Below are 24101 nucleotides of genomic sequence, written 5' to 3' on the forward strand. Positions count from 1 at the left end.
CGGGGGTACAGGGTTTATACGGTGACCTCTGGAAGGCCTGGAGTTGTGGAATGAATTTAAAAGGTAGCAAAAGAAAAAGGGAAAACCAAGAGCTGGCACAGGCATGAAGATGGCTACAGAGGAGCATTGGAAGGAAGGCCCCAGAATCGTTGGGCAAAATTGGGAAAGGCTGGAGGCGGAAGGGCTAGGGAAGTTACTGGGTAAACACCCCACCACAAAACTACTGCTCCAAGCTGCTGTAGATCCCAATAAACTGGTAAAACAGTTGTAGCAGAGCACTCAACTCCCACCTCCAGCAGCTTCCTAATGCACTAACAGCAACGTCTGATTTTTGTACTGTCAGGAGATTTTGTCTCATCCATTGTGCAGCTCCAGATGCTCCTTAAAACAGAGCAAGCAGTATTTTTGCTGCCCATCACAGTTATTTTAAAGTTTTCTTATTTGCAACAGCCACTTCTTCCTTAAAGTGAGATTCTAGCCTAAATGAGGACACAGCTGCTTCTTCCTTTGCCATCATCTCTACGATAGCTGCAACCAGCAGCAAGACTCAGAGCATTCTCATTTCTTCCCATTAAATATTTCGGAAAACAGATTACTCACAGTTGCCAAAGTTACGTTTTCAATAACTGAGAGCTCAATAATTGACTTCCTTGAAGTTTTCACCAGCTTCTTGTTGCTTCTGAAGTTTCAGACCACAAGACAGACAACAGAATACATACATTCTTTTTAAGGCTCAGCATAACATGGAAAGTGTTCTTTCCTTCCCACTTCATAACTGAAAACTAGGCACAACCAATAGCTCACGGTTAGTGGCACCATGCAGCAAGCACCAGGCAGGTGCTCCTCAGGCTGAATGTCATCACCTCTCATCCTTCCATTTTACACAAGCTCATATTCTCCAGGCTTTGGTGCAAGCCACAACACCCTCCCCAAGAACATCAGTCTCTTCAGCTGAGAACAGAACCTGAGGATGCCTACATTCTGGACTGAAAGATTTGAGATGGCTTTTTTGTTTATAGATCTCAAATTATGAACACAATCCACACCATATCTTGCTTTCTTTTTTCACAGATCCTTTTGCTTTAAGACAAGACAATCCTATTCCTTTAAGTCAAACTCTCAATGGCACTGTACATGGAGCATAGTGCACAATGCACACAAGAGCTGGTCACTAAAACAAAGGAAAAAGCTTTCGAGAAACTACTTTCTATTTTGGTCTTTCCTGTACGAAGAGCCAGTAAAAACTTCAATACATCATTGCTCTGTGATTAAAAAAAAAACACATTTTTTTTTCATCCATTTAAGATGCCAGACTCAAGATTTCCTGCTGCAGAACATGCCACTCTCCTTTCTAATGATGTGTTTCCAGGTGTTCCTGAATGGGATACCTTTGAGAGACTGCTGGCACAGCTGGTTTACATTTCCTTGGGCCTTTGAACCAGGTAGAAGATAAAGCAGCAGTCTGACTTTGCAACTCAAATTTGACTGGGAATAAGCACTGTGGTGCGTAGCATCTGAAAACAGATACCACAGATTCAGACTGTGATGATTACGGGCTTTTGAAATGTATTTCTGCCTAGAGTTGAAAGATTCAACAGCCCATATTTCAAAAGGGATTGGAGGGGAGGGAAAGAAACCAAACAAAACCCATATATTTGGAAACTTTCCCAACAACTGCAATATATAAAGCAGTTTGCTTCCTAGAATTGAGATTCTGGGCTAAAAGTTGATAATGCTGTTGTGGTATTTTTCAGTGGCAATCAGATGAACAATCCAGCGAACTGTTTTGTTTTCTTGGTCCAATGCAAGCTATTTATCTTCTGATAAACACCATCACAAAAGAAAAAAAGACAAAGCATTAATTACATAAGGGCAAACATGAGGTGAGCGCTTGCATTTTGTCAGAGTTGCAGTTACATTTTTGTAAATGAGTTTAAGCTTCTACCCTGGTCCAATCTTTTTCCTGGTTTACACACGTACGTATATATCCTTATAAGCTGTTCTAATCCACTGGGTCAATTCAACCCCCGTCTGTCAAATGCAGAGATTTTAAAGGTAAAAATCCACAGATCTTGCAGTCTCAGGATAGAAAGAGAAAAAAAAAAAACAAACAAAAAAAAAACAGCGTCTAGACAAGGATCTGCAACTTGGGGTCAGGCTGGAGGGGAAAACCAACACACAAAGCTGTCGTAAGTAACTAACCATAAGAAAACTACTGAAAACTTGCAATTAGCTAAGGGCCTAAATCTGTGAGACATGAGACCTCATCTGCCTTAGCATTTATGGTCACATTTTGTTAAATGCACGCTACCACTTAACGGTAAGCTCCAGAAGTGCATACATCAATCAGCCCAGGGTACTTCAGGAAGGAACACTTCAGTGCAGCAGAGGCACTAAGCAGCTTAGCTCCCTAAACCTGCACAGACCCAGTTCTGCACACTTCAGAAGCAAGGGCTGGTCAAAAAAAGGACAGTAAATTATAAGTAGTACTATGGAGAGCCTCAGTTTATAAGGGATGTCACATTAGCTTTGCATCCTGCTGGAGCACTGGGATTTAAAATAAGCACACTGTCCTTGTCCATTCTGATGACAGAAATGGAAACAAACTCAGAAGTTCTAATCAGAGTTAGAAAATGCAATGCAGAGGATTAAGCTGCTCTAGATGGGTGCGTTTTGACATGCACCATTTGCCTGTGGCTTTTTATCACTGGAACAGCATCATTAAGCCTTACCTAAGCACTAGCAGGAAAGAATAATGCAAAGATGGGGAGCATTGTGATTGCACACAGTAAGTTTTTACTTCTGACCATAGTATGTGATCGCCCTGTTAAGAGAAAACAAATGTAATAACAGAGGTGTGTTGTGAAAAGTTGGAGCCTCTTAAGACTAGAGCTGGCATAGCTTACATGACAGTCTTGAGAAGAAACATTAAATTTACCTTCAAATTTTTATTAAATGGCATTGGATTATGCAATAAATCACGCATGCATGAAGGGATGCACTATTTCAGTGTATGAAATAATGTCTCTCAGTAAAGTACACGCAAAGGAGAAGCATGGGAGAAACAAAAGTGACAGCCATTCAAGTGGGCAAGAGCAGCAGAATCTTTTAATCGAGTCTTTGCAGAAAGAAGGAAAAATAGCAAGAAGGCACATTATTCCACCAGAATTTATAATACCAATAAAACAAGGATAATGGAATAGAGTGAATATTGTCAAGGTCTGGAAAGTGCTTGGTTTTCTCAATTTTTTTTAAATAAATAAATAAAATAAGCAACATAGAAATTCTCTAGGTACTTTTATAGTAATCTTAAAAGGTATTATTTTTCTGTTTAGAGAACTGCGTTCTTCATTAGGCAGACAATGTTACTCACAAAACAACCTCTAAAATTACACTTTTTCCTTCATATCTCACTTACAGGGATCCAAAAAATTCTCTGATATCAGCTGAGAAAACGAAGTCAACACCTGACCTGTTACCCAGCTGCTGATTTGAGAAGACTACAGCAGATCTACTGAAAAGATAAAGGTATATGTAAAAAAAAAAAAGCCAACTAAATGCATAGTGAAGTGATATGTGAACAAACATAACATTTTACATAAAAAAGCTATTGTGTGTTAGTCTCTGGACGATCTCTACCTTAAATGAAAATAAAAAGTGTCTGTTACAAACATTTGAACTGAGGAGATCAACAGACTGATCTGATGCATCTGAAGTTGGAACAATGAGGTACACTCTTCAGTATGACCGAGTCACAGAAAACCCAGATATAATGGAAAGCATTACTCTATCATGTAGTAGCTGATGCTTGATTAACAACATTGGTATTGGTAAAGAAAGCGTGTTCAGTGACAGTACAAAATACAAGATGGACAATTAATAGGTTGTTTTGCTTTTCCCTATATGGCAAGACACGCTAGTTTTGGAAAGTACTAGCTAGTATTTCAAGCAAATTGAAGGTAAGATATCGAACTTCAATTGTGACATAATAAAGTTCAATGAAACCTCATGAACGTTGTGTCTTTTGACAGGATACAGTCTATGTTCATTTAAGAATTCCTGGGACAGGTGAAATAAACTGATCAAAAGCTTAAGGTACACAAGGTGAAGGAAGCATTGGGTACCACAAATAAAGTGAATGCAGCAAAGAATCTTAGTAAAGTTTTTCCTAAGACATTTCAAAGAATCTTCTTTTTTATGCTGCAAAAAAAGAAATGAAAATAAAAAGCTAAAATATTAAAATCTTTAAAACATAAATTATAATTATTTTGAAAAGAGTTTTCCTCCCCTCAAAGGATCTGTATTCTTTAGTTAAAGCTGCAACACAGTAAAAAGTTAAGCACAATTCCAATTATTTCTGCACTACCAGCTTGGGTAACAATTAATTCTGGAACAAAAATTATTTTAACCTCAAAGCTTAACCAACTTCTAATTAGACTTTGAAATCAGAGACAGACGTGCGAAGGCAAAAGTATCTTCTCTGAAGTACTCACCATTTATTGTTACTCTGCCCTAAATACAATATGCTAACACAATTCACTGTTCAACTTCTCACCAGAGCACTCAAAAGACAGGAAGAGTAAGTAGAACGCAGTATAAGGATCCGTTGCCACCTTTCAGCTCCTGCCTACTAATATTTGTAAGTTTTTCCAGCCTAAACTGCAGAGGACAGCATTTGAGCAAAGAAAGAGGTGGCTCTCCTATAGCGCTCTGCTCAGGAATAGCTCTCAGTTATACAGAGGAGACATGAGAAGATTTAAGTTGTCTGAGAGTTATGCTTCAAGCTCCCACTTCACAAGAAAAACAAACAAGTATTTCAAGCATAAGGACAAACTGCTCCTTCTAGAGCATGGCTGTCCAACCCTTTGGCTTGCCTGGGCCACAATGAGTAAAGAGGAATTGTCCTGTGCTGCATATAAATACGTTGTTCCAAAAGTAATGCCTCCTATTTATTTCTATTTATTCCTCTATTTATTTCTATTTTTATTTCTACAACCAATACAAAGAGAACAATAACATTGTTTCATAGAGCAAATTCTCAGCTACAAAACACTCTTTTTCAACATAGTCACCACCATTAGTTACGCGTTTTTACCAGTGATGAACAAGAGCCTGAATGCTGTGCTCACAAAAATCCGCTGTCACCACAGCTGAAACACACCACCCACTGCCTCACTGTGCTCACATCCACTGTTTGGTCTCCATACACATTCAGCGTCAATGAATGACAGTGGGTGCCATTTTTTCCACAAGGAGGAATTAAATTTCACACCTTCATTCCATCCGCACTTCCATGTCAGACACCATTGTGTCAGACTGCCCCTCTGCTGCCATCTGTTGCACAGCAACAACAAGGAACGGGACAATGGTGGGAAGTTTAACCTCTACTGCCACACCACCAACATCCACCTCTAGTGTCATGGGCTAACATCATAAAATAGGATGCACTGTTTTGGGTGCAGCCCTCTTAAAATATACAGTATTGTTAATATATAAGTAACAAAACATTTTAAATATTTTTCTTAAAATATTAAAAAAAGAGAGGAACAAAATCATAAAACTAGTGGGATATTTGACCTTGTTTTGTGAAACTAATGCATCAGTCTTCTTCAGTAGAAGTGGTTGCAATTTTCAGTGAGCTCTCAAGGTGTTCAGAGATTTTTGATGAAATTTTACTCTTCTTGTACTTTATCCTTGACAACTGTTCACAGACGTACTGCCAAAAAGCAATGACATGAATAAGTTGTGGTTGTGAAGTGAAAGGTATTTTTCCTCTTGTAAGAGATGTCTCTTTACTAGACTTTTATCAGACATGATCAGATTTTTGAGGTGAATATCTGATTGCAACTCTATACATTCCATTTGAAAATTTGCAGGTAATGTATTTATATCAACAGAAAACGGTGTCACAAACAAATTTATGATTTTTTTTGCCATCTCGAAACTTATTCTCAAACTCCTTTATCGAAACAGAAAGCATGGCTGCATATTCTTTGCTGTTTAGAGTACTGTGTTTAGCCAATGTATGAAAATGCATACAGTTATTTGCCATCACTCAAGTCAGTACTGCCCTCCCTGTGACCTCATTTCAGTCAACACATTGTTAATAGTGATGGGTGCATGCCCCGGGTCACTCTGCAGGGAAGAGCCACCACCCTTACAGAGCAAGGCAGGGGGCGGGCTGCACTGCCAGCCATGCCAGGCTGCATGCGGCCTGCAGGTTGGACATGCCTGTTCTAGAGTAAGCTGGTCTAAGACTTGGACAGGTACTGTAATAAACATTCGGAAGGCTATCAGGGAAAGGTGTGTATTCAGCTCTGATCTCTGGTTAACTGCAATGCTTAAATACAGTGTCAGCACTGACAGGCTAATTGATAGTTGCATTTAATAGGAATAAGGTGTTTCAAACAATTCCATGCTCCACTTGTTGACCCTAGCATGGAAGAATCCAAGTACTGGCAGCTTCCCACCAACTCCAGACTCACAGTGAACAAAGAGGTCTCGTTAACCTTCTTCTATGCCATATCTCACACCTCCTATCCCTGAGCTCCAGGATATTCACCAACCAAAATATATAAATACTTCACATTTCCTGGAAGTGTAGAACTAGAAAAATATTTCAAATTATCATCAAAGTTGTTTTAATAAGTTATATTTCAGATGTTTCGCCTTCCACAGCAGAAAACAGAATTCAAAAAAAAGTAAGATTAAACAAAGCTTAAAAAGTGTTGTGAATTCATTTTGCACAGACAGGCCTGCTGTCTTTGCTAGAGAGCAAATCTGTTGACATTGAATATTTTAACACAGTGATCAGCTCCACAACTTGCAAGCTGCAACCACTCGCTGTTATTCTGATCGTTATGTCCAGCTCTGCCCTCGCGATGTCTCCAACACAAACGTTTCACAGCAAGAGCATGGCTTTGGCTGCAACAAAAAGAAATCCATACATAACTGCAAAATGTCAAGCACAGTTGGGTATGTGAATGTAAACATCAACATTTATATAATTAATACGCTTAATGCTACCAACTGAGGAAAAGCTGACTTGTTACAATCAGCAGGTATGAAGTTCTTAAAATAAGTAAGGCCATTAACGCCAGTGACATTTTATCTTCACGGTCATCAATAATTTGAACAGTTACTGATTTGAAGTTTTATCATGTTAGGCTGCAGGTCTAGCATCTCAGTTACTGAGATAGGAGAGATTTCTGGCTTTTAGTGTGTCATTTCCTGTCATTTGGCATCTCTTTCAAATTCACTGCAAGTACACACAGGCCAAAGTCACCATCAGCTTTCATTTCTGATACTATTGATGCCAATACGTAGAGAAAGAATCTAAGAAAATGTTCCAAATTAAATTCAAAGTCTCTCTGTAGAGTTTCTCTTACTGTCACCATAGCAGCACCACATATAGCTTATAATTCCTTTAGTTTCTGCTGCTCTTTAAAGCTTTCTGTCATCTACTTCAAAATGCTTTGCAGACATATATAGACAGTGACTAAGTGATTCTTTCCCCCACCATTCAATATTTTCTATCATCTTGTTCTATGGCTAACACTAATAAAGCTTTATTTTAATCATAATCTGAAACTAAAAAATAAAGACATCTGTAGGTTTCCAGAGATCAGTCTTCTCTTAAAATTTATATGAAAATAAAGTAGTTCCATACCATTTTATAATATAAGAACAGAACTCCAGCACTATCAGTCCTGATAAGAACACTTCATTGCTCCTAAGGTACTTCAAAAGACATACCTGTTATCCATCTCAACACACTTGGTCCAGTCAGCTACTGCTGGCTCTTGCCCACTCTGCTTCCATGTGTAAAAGTTAATCTTCCCATTCTCTAAGCCTACTGCAACAACATACCTACAAAGAGAACAACTGCACCAATTCCAAGAGAACTGCAGAATTCTAAGTACTCAAACACAGCATTGCAACTCAGCCTTCAAATTAATGTATACTTATTCATGGAAAAAAATCAGTTCAAATCAAAGCATCTTCATAAAAATGAACAAAGCAGAAATCTGTAAATATATTTGGTTAGAATAAAAAGTATAGCACTCATAGGTAGGTTATTACAGCATCAGACCAGTCAATATTGTTGCAAGAACAAATTGCCTCAGATGCACTACCCCACTCTGTTGTCCTCTCCCCACCCCCCACCTGAAAACAGGTTAGGAGACAAAAAAGTTAATTCAAATAGTCAAATATTTGACAGCTATATTTTAAGAGCTGTTTAGCCACACAAAATTACTAAAGGGAAAAAACATATTAATTTCAAGTTGAACTCAAAATGGCATTATATAAAAGCAGCAATACCTTCCATCTGGAGTAAGCACATGGCTGATACTAACAGCAGTAACAGAATCTCCAGCATCCAGTACTGTTGAACAAGGTTTGATTGAATCCAACACACTGCCTTCAGTAGTCACAGGTAAATCACACTGACCCCAGATGATGACCTGTGAGAAAGAGAATCATCTAGGAATCCCTCCGTTAAAATATTCCCGGAGCACAGAAGAAAGGCGATGATCCCTGAAAGTTTATATCTACAAAGACTCAACTATTTAGAAAGTCTGCTTGACTGCATTAAATATATTAATAATAAATACAGATTATATTATGAAAATTCAATAAAACCTTAAGTAGAGACCCATAAGAGTTTGTGACATATGTTTACCTTACTGTGTGAAGTTGAGATGAGAGAAAGACCAGTCTTATACATACATATTCAAGCTTGATTCAGCATATGAAAGTCTCCCTGATTTCTAAGGTAACATACACTATAGTCTTAGTGTTTATGGACTATGGGTCCACTAGAATATAGCACTTCCTAATCTTAAATATACTTAAAATAATTATGAGCTTTTAAAATTCCTTTTACATTAATTACCTTTTTGTCCCTACTGCCAGTAACAAAATACTTGCTATCTGGTGTCCAATCACAAGACCAAATGATTCGACTGTGAATAGCTGTATTTTTGTCTGTGTATGCACAGCAACTGAAAACCGGTCCTGGAACAAAACAAAGGAAAACTTTTACTTCAACTACTTTGTTACTAAATGTAAGCATTATTCTTATTCTATGTTATGAACAGCAGGAATAATTCACATGAACGTAATTAGTACCAGTTCAAGACCACACCAGTCAGTCCTTACAGCATGAAAACTGGGAACAGTTTCTTTTACGCACTTATTTGTTTCAAAAGAAATGAATTCCAGGCATAACATATCAAGGTTCCATATGAGTTTTTAATATGAACACTGACTTCAAAAGCTTTAGTATAGTGCAACTTTTACCATTTGTACACATACACCCCAGCAATTCCACTGCAGTTTCTAGTTGTTACCAATAAAGCCCCAAGAGCTCAAATCACAATGATCCAATCCAAAAGCTTAATCTGCTCCCAACAAGATAAGCTGCAGTTTCACCATGCATAAAATCAGGCAGTAAATCTGATTAGCAGACAGCAAAGCTTCGGGAATGCTTTTCCTAATTAGAAAGAACTGTCATTTCAGAACATGGATGATGAATAACCGCATTTATTGGGATGCCAATAGAAGTAGTCTTGCTTTATATTGATAACAATGTTTTGTAGACAGAAAAGTTTGTGATGAATGGATGAAAAGAGGGCTTCCTCTACTTTCTGTACGAATTCATACTCTTTAACCCAAAATGTTAAAGACTCTGGACAATATGCCAGGCTTTAGAATAGAAGTCTGAGCAGAACAGAATCTCAAGCCAGAACACAAACAGACTGTCTGACAGGGAGAAAACTCACTGCCAAGTCTGTAAGAAAACTCTATAGAGCTCAATAACCTTATAAGAGCCCAGTAGTGTTTATGTGCTACTAAGTCAATGGTGCAATGATAATTGTTTTCAGTATAAGCATCTGTTCAAGGAATCCATTCATGTTCAATAGCAATCTACTTACGATTTTGCAAGGCTTAAAGTCCTAATGAGAAAGTCAACCAAATCTTTACTATCAGTTCTATTTTACAGACAGAGCCAGCCTTAGTCAAATTAATCAATTGTGTAGGATTATCAGAAAGCCACAAAGACAGAAGTTAATTCTGTCAAGAGCTTCAAAGCATCATGCCCTGCAAAAAGGGAAAAGGCAGTACTATGCAGGACACCACTGTAATACTGAACCTTCTAGCATAGCTTGCACAGAAGACCAAGACAATGGTTTTGCATGACAGAATACCAGTTTGAAATTCAGACACCACATTCCAGCTCATATACTTGATTTCAGTAAATTTGTCATGTAGAGTCACAAGTAAACAGCAGGAAGACAAACAGCAGACTTCAACTGAACAGTCTTTAATGCCTGATCATATGCTTTTCTACATTTTAACTCCCTTTATAGTTTTTCTATACACCATTAATTGCACTTCCTAAAGCCACAGGAACACATACCACTATTAATGCTTAATAGTTGTAAGGAAAGCGTCCATTAAAATATTTTACCAATGATCTTTCAAATACTTTGAAGTGAACAATATTGAACAAATCTTAAAGTCTTCAAATGTGTAAATCCATTCCATGTACCTTACCTGACTCTGATGAGCCTTCTTGTCTCCACAGTGACCAATTTCTGTCTCTAGACACCGCTAATAAAAGTTTGTCATTAGGTGAAAATGCCAGCTGAGTAACTGTCAGATTGTGAAATGGCAAACTCTGTATTTTCTTCCAAGAAGAAGTGCTCCACAAAATAATTGCTGCATGTTCTTTTTTGGAAGCCTGTGGGGAAAAGAGAAAATAAAAATCAGTGAGAATTAAATAAGGCAAATATAAAAATCACACACTTCAACACACCAAAATGTTAAGGTTTTTTGTTTGTTTGTTTTTTTTAAGACTTAAAATGGAGTTACAGTCCTGTTCCATCTGCAAAGTTTTGAGATTGTTTCAATACGTTCTACCAGCAATGACAATGTGTCAATTAGAAAATGTTATTTACAACTATGTTTGTTAGAATTCCTCTTACTAACAAGTTTAAATGAATCACACAATTATTTCCGAATAACAACATTTCTGTACTCAATCTCACTTTTGCAAGGCAACTGTCATTTATAAGAAATCTTTCACACTGAAGAGCAGATTCAGCCTAAACTGAATTTTGACATCTGCTCTGTCAGCCCTAGAAATATGACAGCACTTTTCACTAGATGGTGCTAGAATCTTTTCTTACCTTACATGCCGAGGCAATTACAGTGTTTGAATTATTGCAAGCAACACAAAAAATTTCATATCCATGACCATATCTGAAATAAATTTGAAAAGCTATTTAGCACATCACAGACATTTCTGCACTATGTATTAAGGTTTTTATATTAAACTTAAATCCCTTTGCAAAAATGAAAGATATTTACTAGGAACTTCTTTCAACGAGCAACACTTTCTGTTTTGCATTCCAAATAAATCCCAATTATGCTCTGCATTCAATTTAAACATCTGCATAAACTCTCCCATGCTTACGAACTGTCTCCAGCCCATTCCATAGTACTAAATCATCAGCAATGCAAAACCTACTGCAATTATTAACAAAAAGCAGACAGCATTTAATATACTCTTATTTTCTTGTAAAATAATTTTAACACTATCAATAAAAATTAGAAGCCACATATTTTAAAATCAAAAAAGAAATACGCCACAAACACCCAGCTAAAGAGTGCCTATTCTGTGAAATACTGAAAGGAGACTTCTATATTAGAGGATAAGAATCACATCAAGAGAAGAAAAGAACTAAACTAAAAATAAATAAATAAACAAAGCCTTCTAGCTTCCTCCAGAAATACATTTTTAACCAGACTTTACACAAGTTTTCTTGAAATTTATGCTCAAGTATTCAGATTGGGATTTAACTAATAAGGAGCAATACAACAAAGGCTAACATAAACTACCATCAGTCACAGAAGGGATCAGAAGCAGAACAAAATTGGAAACATCTTGAAACAGTAGAGAAATATCAGCTAAATACCAGTTGCTCAGTGGAGGTACCGATTTATAGTACCTAGCCAAGCATTTCACTTTCTGTTCCAAGCAAAGTCATATGAATTCTGGGATGAAGTCTAGGCCACATAACTTACTCTTCTAATGAAGAACACAGGAATATTTAAAGAATAATACAGAAATCCCCATGAACAAAGTTGAACAAACTTTACATGTGGTGAGCCTTACTTGGAGTCACCTCTCTGTTTTCTAGCTTTTCCATCATCATTCCTGAACGACAACATAAGGACACTGTTTTCAGTGCCATCAAGTACAGAAGTACCAGGGCCTGTTTATTACTCCTCATGACCTTATACTCAGAGATTGTTTACTTGATTACTCTTTGTTCTGTATGACAGGGGTAACAACACTGAACTGCAGACAACAACTGGCATGGAAAGGTCACTGTCTTTTCTACAAAATTTGCTAGGAGGATTCTTCACACCAGAGATAATGCACTTTCTGACCTCTGTGAGAAAAGGTATGAAGAAAATTGCAATTTTACATTGGTTCAAGCAGGACTCCACAAGTAAATGGAAGAGAAAACCAGTGAGTTTTGTTGAAACATGATAAAAACTCATATTCAGCTTCAGAAGCTCCTGGGCTGAGAACAGTAAAACTGGGAGTACACTGAAGGGCACAACTCTTCTTGGGGTGTCTGCTTATGTGCAGTTTTCTTCGTAAGATAGCATAATCGCTCCAACCCTCCCCTCCCTCCCCCCCAAATCATGTACTCAAGTCTGCCATACTGTCAGAAATAGCTAGTCTCACCACAGCCAGACTGCAAGGAGTCAGTTTCAACCTGGGCAATACACCACATTGTCTTCCCTGCCAGCCACTTGATTTGCAGTTACTTTTTTCTTGGATGTTGACTGAGTAACTGAAGTAAGAATCTCGTATCGTTATAAACAGAATCTCCTACTGTCATTATTCTCACTGGGGATAATACTAGTCTCTATAGGCTCTTGGTCTGACCTATGCTTGTGTGACTTTGCAAAAGAAACTGTCTCAGGTCTTATTTTCATTTAAGGAGGAAGATTTTAATGCTTCTATTTAGTAAGAGCAAAGTTGTGTACAGAAGTTTAAAACGTTACTGTTAAATGCTCTGCAATACTACATTACATGAGATAAAACCAAAGTAACTGAAGACTTGTTTCACAAGTTATTCCACAGGCTGTTTCTCCTTCGCTGAATTTCACCGAAAGTATACTTTTCATGGAATAATATTTTCAGTTTAAGAAGCTTGACTTTCAGTGGTTACCAACACAAGGTAGCTTTCAGAAATCTGCTTTAAAAGCAAGCATTATGATGAAAATCCTTCTGCTGGCAGGGTGAGAAGACAAATTAATAGCTTCACCATTATAAGACACAATCAAATTTGCAAATTAACACTCCAATTAAGCAGTCAACAGTCTCTCTCTCCCCAGAAGGCCTGTACACAGTTACTCTTCATGAAGCGCCAGCACGTCCCCAAACTTCAGACATGAGCGTGGGAGTCTGTCTGTGGGACATGCCCAGCAGTTACTCTATTCAACAGATAGAGACAGTAATTTGTCACTTAAACAGATGGCTGTTTTGGCTGTAAGCAAAATCCCACGAACATCAGTTCCATATAACAAAGTCTTTGGGATACTGCTGATCAAAGGAGTTTATTTGGAGAACTGTCCATTTCTTCAAAGCTAAATCAGAACAGAGCTCTGACTAAGGAGAATAAGGTGCCTCCCTTCCCCACAATGGTGGACCATCGTCAGCTACAATTTCATTCCCCAAGAACAATCCCCAAAGCTTAAAGCAACATCCTGAACAAGTGACAATTTGTGCCAATTAGCTTCTTGCAAATCCTAGAAGGCCCAAGAAGATATAAACTCTCCCCTAGCCCCCAAATAACAAACTAAACTATAATATGCATCTGTACAAGCAGAGACTCACTGAGTCTCTGAAGATGAAGATGGCAAGCCCCTGTAGCAAGCCCTCCCTCCACCCCTACACATTCAATCCCATCCCTTCATTACATAACGCAGCACAAAAAGAGGCTTCACAATGGAGAGAGAAGCAACTGTATGAATGAATAATGAAATGACATTTCCAGCCACAAGCGATTTTGCCCTAGCAATGTGTAATTCATAACATTTTTTTATGCATAGGTGAGTGGAATGAACATTCAAAGTTTCCAGGCAAATGATTACTGTAATTTTCTCATGTCAAAAAGGATGCTTCAAGACTTCCAAGTGTATTACATAAAAAGTACATATTGCATATATATATATTCTATGGTAATTTTCCAAGAGGATAAGGATTAGCATATTCTCATAGGATTTATCATATTTTTATCTTAAAGTTATTAGATTATGTAAAAAATTCAGCAAGTTCTTCATGCTAAAATCCACTCAACCCAATAGTTATCAAAACTGAACACTAATCCTTCAAAATTTGGTGCTGAGCTAAAGCTGGGAATACACAAATGTCAATAACAAAGAGGCTATTTTTGGCAAGTCAGTTCCTCATGCTGTTTTTCTGCTGCCATGGTAACTTGAAATCTGCATTATGCAATTTCATGTTACTTCTTTCAAGATTATCCTGAACAAAAAATAAAATCTGAAAGACAGCTTGCATCTTGTTTCCTTTGCACAAAGGAATCTCTGTCATTAACAGTTTCTCTAAAAACAGAAAAAATTACTGATAAGTCACTTGAAGGCCAACATAAAATAAAGGATACTTTACTAAATGCAGAATATGAGTTGATAAGCAGTACTCCTGTAACAGAATATCAAGGATAAACACCTCGTTAACACTGAGAAATGTCAAAGGCAAACGAAGGAATATTTTGGCCTTGGCCCCTTTTCCACTACTTACAATCATCAAACTACTTAAATAAAGCAGATGCATTAGCAACCGTTGCGTGCACAGGAGAAGCATTTAACGTAATTGTTGGTAATTACAAAACATACAGATACAGTCTAGTTCCTGCCAGCTTCCCTGGCATAAAAGCATTTAAAAGTATTCAAAGAAGATTAACTGCCCAGCTGAACATGAAGATGAGCTCCCAACAAAACCTCCTACTCAGTCAAATGAAAGCAATTTGCAAACAGCTTTCCTAAAAGGTTGGGTTTTCTGATGTTGTTCTTTTTTAAATATTTCCTCCTGCCCTCTCTCTGCCCCAAACAAAGCCATAAAATTCATAAATGTAGTCATCAAAGAGTCAATGTTCTTGCTTCTGCCTGAGACTACTGTTCCAGGAGATTCATACCAGAAAACACATAAGGACTTGAAATGACTCATTTCTTTGTAGACTCAAGATCAGAAAAGAGAATGCTGCCCAAGATATTTAGATATTCAGTTTCCTATGCACAGCTCTACTTCCAGAGCAGCATCACTAGCTAAACTCACTTAAAACAGCCTTACGAAAGCTGCAGTTGTTTTCATTATCCCCTCCTTCCTCTCAACTCCCTGGCACTGCCATTTGCAACCACCCTGGGAGGTTTAAAGAGCGGATCTGATTGACAGTAAGACAAGAAAACAAATTTTGGCAAAGGTTAGCATGCAGCAATGAGTAGCTAAGACCAGTTCTTCTGGGTGAAGCTCAGGAAAACTCTGAAGCCTATGGAACTGTAGACTAATGTTACTGAGACCCTGAGGGAACAAATATGTTAGAAACTTCATTAGCAAATTGTTATGAAATTAATACTTAGGATGACTCTCAGACAAAGAAGGAACAAAACACAGTAGAATTCTAAAACCCTGCAGCCTCAGAACAATTATTTGCATGACCTGTAATGTTTGTGACCCATTACTTACTCTGTCAGCATTCAATACCCAAACTGGGTCTGTAACCACCTTAATCAACGTTCACTGCTTTGCTCTAACACCAGCCACAGCTAGTTTCAGCTGGTGCTTCAACCTATTGCATCTGACAACTCTGTTGAGCTTTGAGAGGAACTTACTTATTTGTCGCTTCAGGCTTGAGTAGCAGCACTACATCCACACCAGAAAGACAGATGTGATCTGCAAAGTCTGCCACAAAGCAAAAGAAAGCAAAAAATTCCTGCGCTTTTCTTCAGTCTCCTACCTATGTGATGTGTATATTTATTTTACAAGATATATATTGCATAGGGTCAAATCAGGTAGTAAGTCAGGTACAGTTATAAGACTAGAACACATTAATGTTGCAATAGCTTTCTGGCAAAAAAAAAGAAAGAAAAAGAAAACTTACAACTTCTGAATTTCAGGCCACAATGTATTCTGCAGTAAGTGATCCTCTTGAGGAGGTTCTAAAAGACATTTGTATAACATATTTAAATTTAGCAGTAGATAACCTAAAATCAGCTAAATTATGCCTCAAGGTTAATATCCAATAAACCTCATTTTCCACGTCATACAATAGAAAATAATCTCATACCTGTAAGGATCAGGGGTTGAAAATAAATCTCAGGATACTGATTAGAAATAGTATTAAATGTTTCTTCATCCTCAGCTACTCGAGCAGACAGATCTCCTATTCAAAATAAGGACTTTATTAGCTGTAGAGAACATACCTGACATAACATAACATAAGCATGTCTCACACAAGGAAAAACCCTCCATTACTTTTTAAAATCCAAGCAATGTTAACACAAACATTAGAATCTAGTGATTCTAATGCACATGAGACTGAGAAGACTGTAAAGAAAAACAACACAATCTAACCTTCGGACTAGTTCCACTCTAGGATTGACCTCTCCATTGTCAGACTCTCTTTCAGAGATTCAGAAAGATATATCAAAGAATCAGCCAACAGGAGCTGAAACTGTTGTGTCCCCAATGTTAAATCATTTTCCTCCTTGAAAATTCGTCAAAAATCCAAGACACAAGGATTAATTTCAAAATTTCATGTAGACACCTACATGAAAATCCATGCTTGAAGAAGTCTACCTACAATTTGCAAACTTCAGCAAAACTGCCAAGCGCTGTCTTTTTAGCTTTAGGCAAAAGTACTAATTGAAATTATTCAGTTACATTACAATTCAACTCTATCCTTCACTTTGAGAGAAATATTTAAGATATCAAATTGGGGAAAAGATCTTCTTTGCCAAATGCAAATTTTGAATACAGCTGTTTAAAAAAGCAGGTACAGAGAATTCAGTAGAACAGAAAGACTATTTTGTTATCCATCCTGCCTTCTTTCTCCTTGGAAAAAAAAAATGCTGGGTATGGCAGATGAAATCAGTTGAACTTTATTATTGTCTGCGTGAAGACACTTTAGAAGATGGAACTTATTTCCCGCTGTTACTGGAAGGACTTATGAAAAAGCAGAAAAAATATTTTTGCCAAAATACACTAATTGCTTCATGTGCAACAAGTCTATTTTTCCTCTCAAAGAGGTTTTAGGACAATTTAGCTATATTAACATTAAAGATCCTGGAGACAAATCTCCTTTAAATACTTCCTTTATTAATTCATACCTTCTGATAAAACTTTAGGCAGAAAAGAGAAAAAAAGATCCAACCTAATTTCTAGATTCCAGTGGAAGTTCATTTTTACTACAGGCTTTATCAAACACCATATTTGCCAGTCCCAAACCTAGTCTCAGGATATGACTCAGTTATAGTTATCGTTCCAGACAATCCTCCTTCCTGGTGTCCCCCACCACCTCTCCAAGAAATCAACCTGGTCCCTCTCCAGCCTTTACTGGCGGAACATCTCTCCTTCTTAGATAAATAATTCTTCTTCCCCAGTGCTTTCACAAAGTGTCATTTATCTACAGAAGGTTTATGGCTATTCTTATGGGAACCGAATAGAAAACGTGACCAATTCTACTTAAAACAGCATTATTTCTACAACCTCTACAAGGGTGCTATTATTCAAAGAGCATGTGAACAGGACTCCAGAATACAGCTTAGGAAGTCAAGGATACTGGTATTTTAAAGAGAAACAAGGAACAGCAGTGGGTAGTCCTGATTTCATAATGTAGAACCTAGCTCTATTTAATAATAATTAATTAGTTTTTGATACAAGCTGTCACCATCTGATCTAGGGAACAGTGAGGAGCATGGAGAAAACATAAGAACTGCAGTTTGGGGAATCTGAGTAATATTGTGCCCCAGATATTTCCAGGTCCACCTCAAGAGTGCAGTCAGCCCCCAAGTCTAGGTGGAGTCAACAAGGAAAGGCCCTTGGTTACTTCCTACAGGATGTGGGTCACAATATGGGAGGCGGGGAATGAGTATTTGGGGTTTACACAAGGCTTATCAAGCAATATTTAGGAGAGGAGCCAAAGACAGAGAAAGAGATGAATTAAGGAAGGATTCTCACTTGTTCTCACTATTTTTGAGAAGTGCCAGACAAAATAAATACATTGCACAACTTTATTTCTAGCTTGTAAACTTGCAGTCAAGCTCACTATGAGAGACCAAACAAAAAGACAAACACTAAAGAAATTATTAAAAAAACCAACTTCACACGTGAAGCACCATCACTTCTCATTATTATTCCTTGTTAGCCGTACCTTCAAAAACAGCTTTATTGGATAAACCCAATGCTGGCACAGTTGCACCTTCTGGAAGGTCAGAAGATGGCTGAATCTAAAAAGAGAGAGAAAGGTTTCACAAATTGTCCAGGTTTTAAATGGCATAGGTTAATGAATCTCTGTGACAATAACAGTGACTTTTCTACAGAGAAGTGAAGGGGAGGCTTTGGAGAACTCTCAACTCACCCACAGCACACCTGAGACAATATGAGGAACAGGAAAAAAAAAATCTCTCTAAGTCAGCACAAAAGTTTTGTCATAAAGCATGTATCTTCATTCCTACATACAGGTTTTCAACTATAATTTTATTTAGGACACGCGTGATAGGCTCAACTGAGAGCACTGCAGTTAGTAATGCAATAGGACTGGGAAGTAGTCTGTTCTCAGGTATCTCTGCCCATGACTTCCAACACAATCTACACGATCTAGCACATACCACAGAGACGTGGCTGGAATACATGGCCAAAAATGAGAATAGGAAGTGAGCTTCAAGGCCCTTGTGCAGAGATGGAAAAAGTTTAGATCTAACAGCTGTGAAAATCCTTTGTTAAAGGGTTTGAAAAGTTCAAACAAAGACTGGATTTATAATTTAGGTGACAGCTTAGAGTAAGATGTTACTTATTTAAACCTTCATAACTTGATGAGAAAATGTCTGACACAGACATACATTATAATCAAGAAGCATTTTTGTTTTAAAAGCCACAAATCTGTAAGGAATAACACAAGCCAATCAGTTTGAACTGCATGTAATCCTGCTCAACCTTGTTTGAATACAAAGGTGGCTTTTTTGGTTTTAAGCACTTTTTTGAGAAGGCGTTTGAACTAAGTTAAGACAAAGTTTACAGACTAATGAGAAGTATTCACACAAAACTATTTCAATAAAGCTGTTAAGAGTATCTGTATCATTAGAGCTTGTAAAGCCTCCCTCTTTAGACAAAGTCTGTGTGAAACATTTTGTGATATCATGGATCAAAACATAGTACTTAGAGGAAGAGCTGATAAGGAAAGTCTATATAAAAGTAAAATAATGACATCTGCCAGTACTATAAAAACACAATGTTATTTGCACAATGTCATCAATACAAAGGCTTATGACTTCACACAAATAAAGCAATAGGTAGCTACCTATGTAACTTCTTGCTATCAAAATTAATAGATTTCTTTCCTACGTATTTCAAATGTTGAACAAAATGGAAAGGCTAACCCATCTTTGAGAAGCTACGCTGAAAACACTGCTTTTGAGCCAGAAATGCAAAGAGCATGCAAGGCACTGCATAGAGGTAACAATTCTGAAAGAGGGCTGCTCTATGAGATGCAGAGAAAATCAGGATTAGTTCCTAAAGTGAATGAGTAGCAAATGAAGGATGGTAATGCTGCAGTCTCATCTTTCCACCAAGTAGGAATGCTCACTTATCTAAAGGAAACAGGTACAGGCCTAAAAGAACTGAAATCTACTGACCTCAAAAGAAAATTTCCACAGCCAAGAAGAAATAACACATGAGCAAGTACATATTTATAAATATTTATATAGATCTACCAACAGCAGTGCTGAAAGCTTGATGCTATTTCCAAACATATGATTAAAAAAACCCACAAAACAATGTAAAACTACACGATAATAATTACATCTAGACAAGACTACTACACCCTCAAATTAGGAAGCAGCACATTGTCAGGCGTTATTGTTTGTTTTCAAATCACCAGATATATACTCTAGTCTACTTGGGCTGATTTGTTTTTTTTCCTGTTTGTTTGGGGTGGTTTTTTTTTGTTTTTTTTTGTTTTTTTTTTTTTTTAAATTTACCCATATTCTTAGCAATCTTCAGAAAACAGGCCTTGTTTTGTTTCAGGTATTTAGTGGGCATGGTGGTGGATGGGTTGACAGTTGGACTGGATGATCTTAGTGGTCTTTTTCAACCTTAGTGGTTCTATGGCAACACCATGAAATATATTTGAAAAAGCACACAGAGAAACCAGCAGAAGAGGAAGGAGAAATGAAGTTAAGCTTCAGAATCATTACTTTTTTTTTTTAATGGAAGTTAATGCATTTGATGTTTTCTAAAGTATCGATATTATTCACATGGAAAAGGGCTGGCTTCATTTATCACTGCTTTAGAATACTTACATGGGAGCACAGCTTCTCCATTGGAATACCAGTGATGTTACTGAAATTTTCTATAAAATTCTTGGGAGCACAAAAAACTCGAAGCACTTTTTCATCTGCTCCTGATACAAACTGAAACCGGCCAATCATTGCCAGACAACGCATGTCATACCCATGTACTTGAGGCCGTGCAATTTCATGCCAGGTCACCTTCAGAAACAGAAATGCGGTTAAAATACAATTCTTAATCAAAGTAAGATTTTGAGATGTAAAAAGCATTAACACATTACTTGCTGACTTGATTAACATGAAGGAAAGCTAACAACCTTCTACTGATGTTCATAGAACTGATGTATGCTCACATACATCAGCTAACACCCATTCTTCCACCAAATGACTCTTGTAATTAGTGAATGGTGTCTCTGCCCAGGTTTCCGAGGGCATTAGCTTACCTTTGTGGCAAACTACTGACTGAAACTTCTTCACGCTATACCTTCAGGCAAAGGGCACAAGTTGCTTAAGAAAAAGGAGAACTGTACACTATTTATTGCTTTCAAAACCATAGCTCTGAAAGACCTAAGAAGGTAGTGAGAAATATCTGCTTGTTCATCTCCCTTTCACGAAGCACAATAGCATTGCTGTCAATAGGCTACAGCTTCCTACCTTATGTTTTTTCTCCATAACCAGTATTAGCAAAATCACTTTGTAGAAGCTGTGCAAAAACTGACAAGACCAAAATAGCTCCTTATTGCAAAAACAATTGGAAAACCCTGATGATTTTAAAAACATTTTCATTGGAAACAGTTTTCTAGTTTCCTAATATACTTTAAGCACTAACCCAAGAAAGAGAATCAACAGCTAACAAAAAATTAAATGGGTAAGATTTATTTTTTTAATCACCACACTAAGCAACGAATATTAGCAAGAATATATTAAGTTGTTCACGCTGATTTCCTAAAAAATCTAATTTATTCTACATATGATAAAAAGATTCTTAAAAAAAATCTTGTTTTCTAGAAAATGTAGTTTCACAAAAAACTTTTAGGGAGAATCATTTGCTGCTACTTATATACTATATTTCATCTGGTGTATATTTCTGAATTAATTTTAGTTCTGCCAGTTGTAATTTTATTCAATCAGAATTTATACTACCTCAGTACTAAAGTGCCTGAAAAACCGCAGTCAATGAAGAATTTATATTATACTAGATATTACACAAACAGAAGGGAAGACATTATGCTGACTCTAAATTGCCTGTACCACACTAGAAATTCATTCCAGTTTCATTTTTAAACTTCCTATACAACATGAATGGAATATTTGAGACAACCTGTGAAGTCTAATGTTTTCAGAAGAGCTTGATATTTTCCAATTAGAAAAATATATATTCAATTACTAAAAAAAAAGCTATTAGTGCAATAAATTGCAATAAATCCTCCTTTCCCTACACTGGGTGCATTTTTGCATACTTTAAAACACAGCACATAAGATTAAAAACAACAAAAAACCCCCCAAAAACCCCACAACACCAAAGCAGAAGGAGAGCTGTGCATGTTTGCCCAATAAGGTTCTCCCAGTAAAATTCAGGCGTAAGTTTGCATGACAAATTGAAGTTATGTATTATTCCTTATTTCTGATATGTGAATGCAGTACTGTATCAGAATTGGAATTTTAAAGGGACAGTAATTTGCATTTAGCACTATATTCTCTTTAAATAAATACTGAGCTCTATTATTAACTTTTTAATAGATATCTGAATCATCCAGACAAACATCAGATGTTACCTATTGTAATTTTCCAGATGCTAAAGTCAGTATGGCAAGAAAAGGCGGGCATTTTAAAATCTTACATTGCCTAGTGTCCCACTCCCCTTCATACGACCCATTTCTACTACAACCCTACATCTCACCCCACCTACAGGACACTACAGCTTTCTCCTACAGCAAAAAGCATTGGTGTCACTTGACTTTACACGTGGCGTATCCAGCCAGATGGCTGCTGTTTGTCAGATCAGGAAGGAGAAGAACAATAATTCAGTTCATTTAGATATGAATACTGCCATCACTCTGCTAAATCAGTTCGTTAATTCTAAAATTTCAGAGACAGCAGGAACAGCTGCACAGGTAAAGCTCAGTTCTTCCAGACAAATACTTAGCAAACAGTATACATAATAAAAATGGTGCTTCAGTAGGTCACAGAGAATGTGCTATTGACAACTGTTTTGCATGCTGCCAGCTTACATAACATGCTAGTCCTGGACTTCGTTTCCATATGTCAAATCCCGCATACCATCTTTTCCGCAGAGCTGTTGCACCTGCCAGCTTGGAAATGAGGGGAAAAGGCAGGGAAATAAATTGCAGGTGCCCTTCTTATAACACAATAAGAAGCTTAGAAATTGATCTGGGATTGCTACCGCTTCTGTGTAGTCTAGAAGAAGGAAATCAAGGAACTGTTTATGCTAGTGGCTTAGCTAAGCTTCTGTGGTAACAGCCACCCTTTATCTCCCCTGACTAGAAGCACAGCACAGTGCCTTACATGACTTCAGTGCTTTAGCTTCTGGAATGGAACATTCTGTCAGGTGGGGAAAAAAAACAAACAAAAAACCCCCTGCGTTTGTAGACTAGCAAAATGCACAATCCGTGAGAAACTGGAAGTGCTGCATTCCTAGACAGGAATTCCCAACACCAAAATTTAGACTTCTTTTGGAAGACAAAGTTCTTCAGGAATAGCTGTTCCTGCTAAGCTGCATGAATAAGTGCCAAATGCAGTTCAGTGGTGGGCAATCATTCTGGTAAAAGTCACATCCATAAACAAAATAATGTAAAAATAAATAAATAAAATGGAAATACAGTGAGAAGTTTGCTTAGATTAAGCACGTGAGGAAAAGAACAAGGCTGAGTATCATTACGGTTATCCTCCACAGTGCTTAGCTAAGCATTAAACAAGAGCAATAGATGATTACTAGAATCAGGCATGTATTCTTGCATGACTTATTGCAGAGCTTATTTTTTTAACAGCTTAGGAGAACATTAACTGAAGGTAACACAGAGGTGAACTCAGGAGTTAAACAGCAGTCACTCATGTGATTACTAGAACCTGCAACTAGTATTTTTAAAGTGAAAACAACACATACTGAATGACTAAGCCAAACATTTACACGTGCAGTTTTGAATAGATCATGACTTGAGGACATTCAAGGTAAAAACTATACTCAAAGGACTTGTTCCAAACTCAAAGCAGGCAAGCCTTCTTTATCAACCCCACAAAGTCTTTTTGAAAACCATACCTCTGTCTCATGTTTTCTTTTCCACGGAGCAAATAGCCTAGTAGTTTGATCAGAACCAACACTGATGATAAATTCTCCTTCTGGGTCCCACTGTACATCCTCAACACTGTTAAAATGTCCTGAAATCACAACTTCTGGAGTCCACTCTTTCTGTAAAAATTAAAAAAGACACCAAAGAAGCAATAAGTTTTCAACTGACTATCTCGCATACTGT

At 37.3% G+C, this 24101-nt stretch overlaps 1 protein-coding gene across 1 annotated transcript in view; it reads right to left on the minus strand.

Annotated features, from left to right (window-relative positions):
* Nucleotides 3081–24101, minus strand: part of ELP2 (elongator acetyltransferase complex subunit 2) — a 36800-nt gene continuing 15779 nt past the window's right edge. The window contains exons 12-22 of the mRNA XM_021387693.1: nucleotides 23888–24037; nucleotides 20623–20811; nucleotides 18477–18552; nucleotides 16392–16487; nucleotides 16206–16263; nucleotides 11196–11268; nucleotides 10561–10747; nucleotides 8897–9018; nucleotides 8323–8465; nucleotides 7756–7869; nucleotides 3081–6924 (exon numbers count right to left, since the gene is read on the minus strand). Coding sequence (XP_021243368.1) covers nucleotides 6768–6924; nucleotides 7756–7869; nucleotides 8323–8465; nucleotides 8897–9018; nucleotides 10561–10747; nucleotides 11196–11268; nucleotides 16206–16263; nucleotides 16392–16487; nucleotides 18477–18552; nucleotides 20623–20811; nucleotides 23888–24037 — 1365 coding nt within the window. The 3' untranslated portion in view covers nucleotides 3081–6767. The remainder of the gene's footprint in view (nucleotides 6925–7755; nucleotides 7870–8322; nucleotides 8466–8896; nucleotides 9019–10560; nucleotides 10748–11195; nucleotides 11269–16205; nucleotides 16264–16391; nucleotides 16488–18476; nucleotides 18553–20622; nucleotides 20812–23887; nucleotides 24038–24101) is intronic.

The sequence above is a fragment of the Numida meleagris genome, chromosome 2 (genome assembly GCF_002078875.1).
Source record: "Numida meleagris isolate 19003 breed g44 Domestic line chromosome 2, NumMel1.0, whole genome shotgun sequence".
NCBI classification, from domain to species: Eukaryota; Metazoa; Chordata; class Aves; order Galliformes; family Numididae; genus Numida; species Numida meleagris.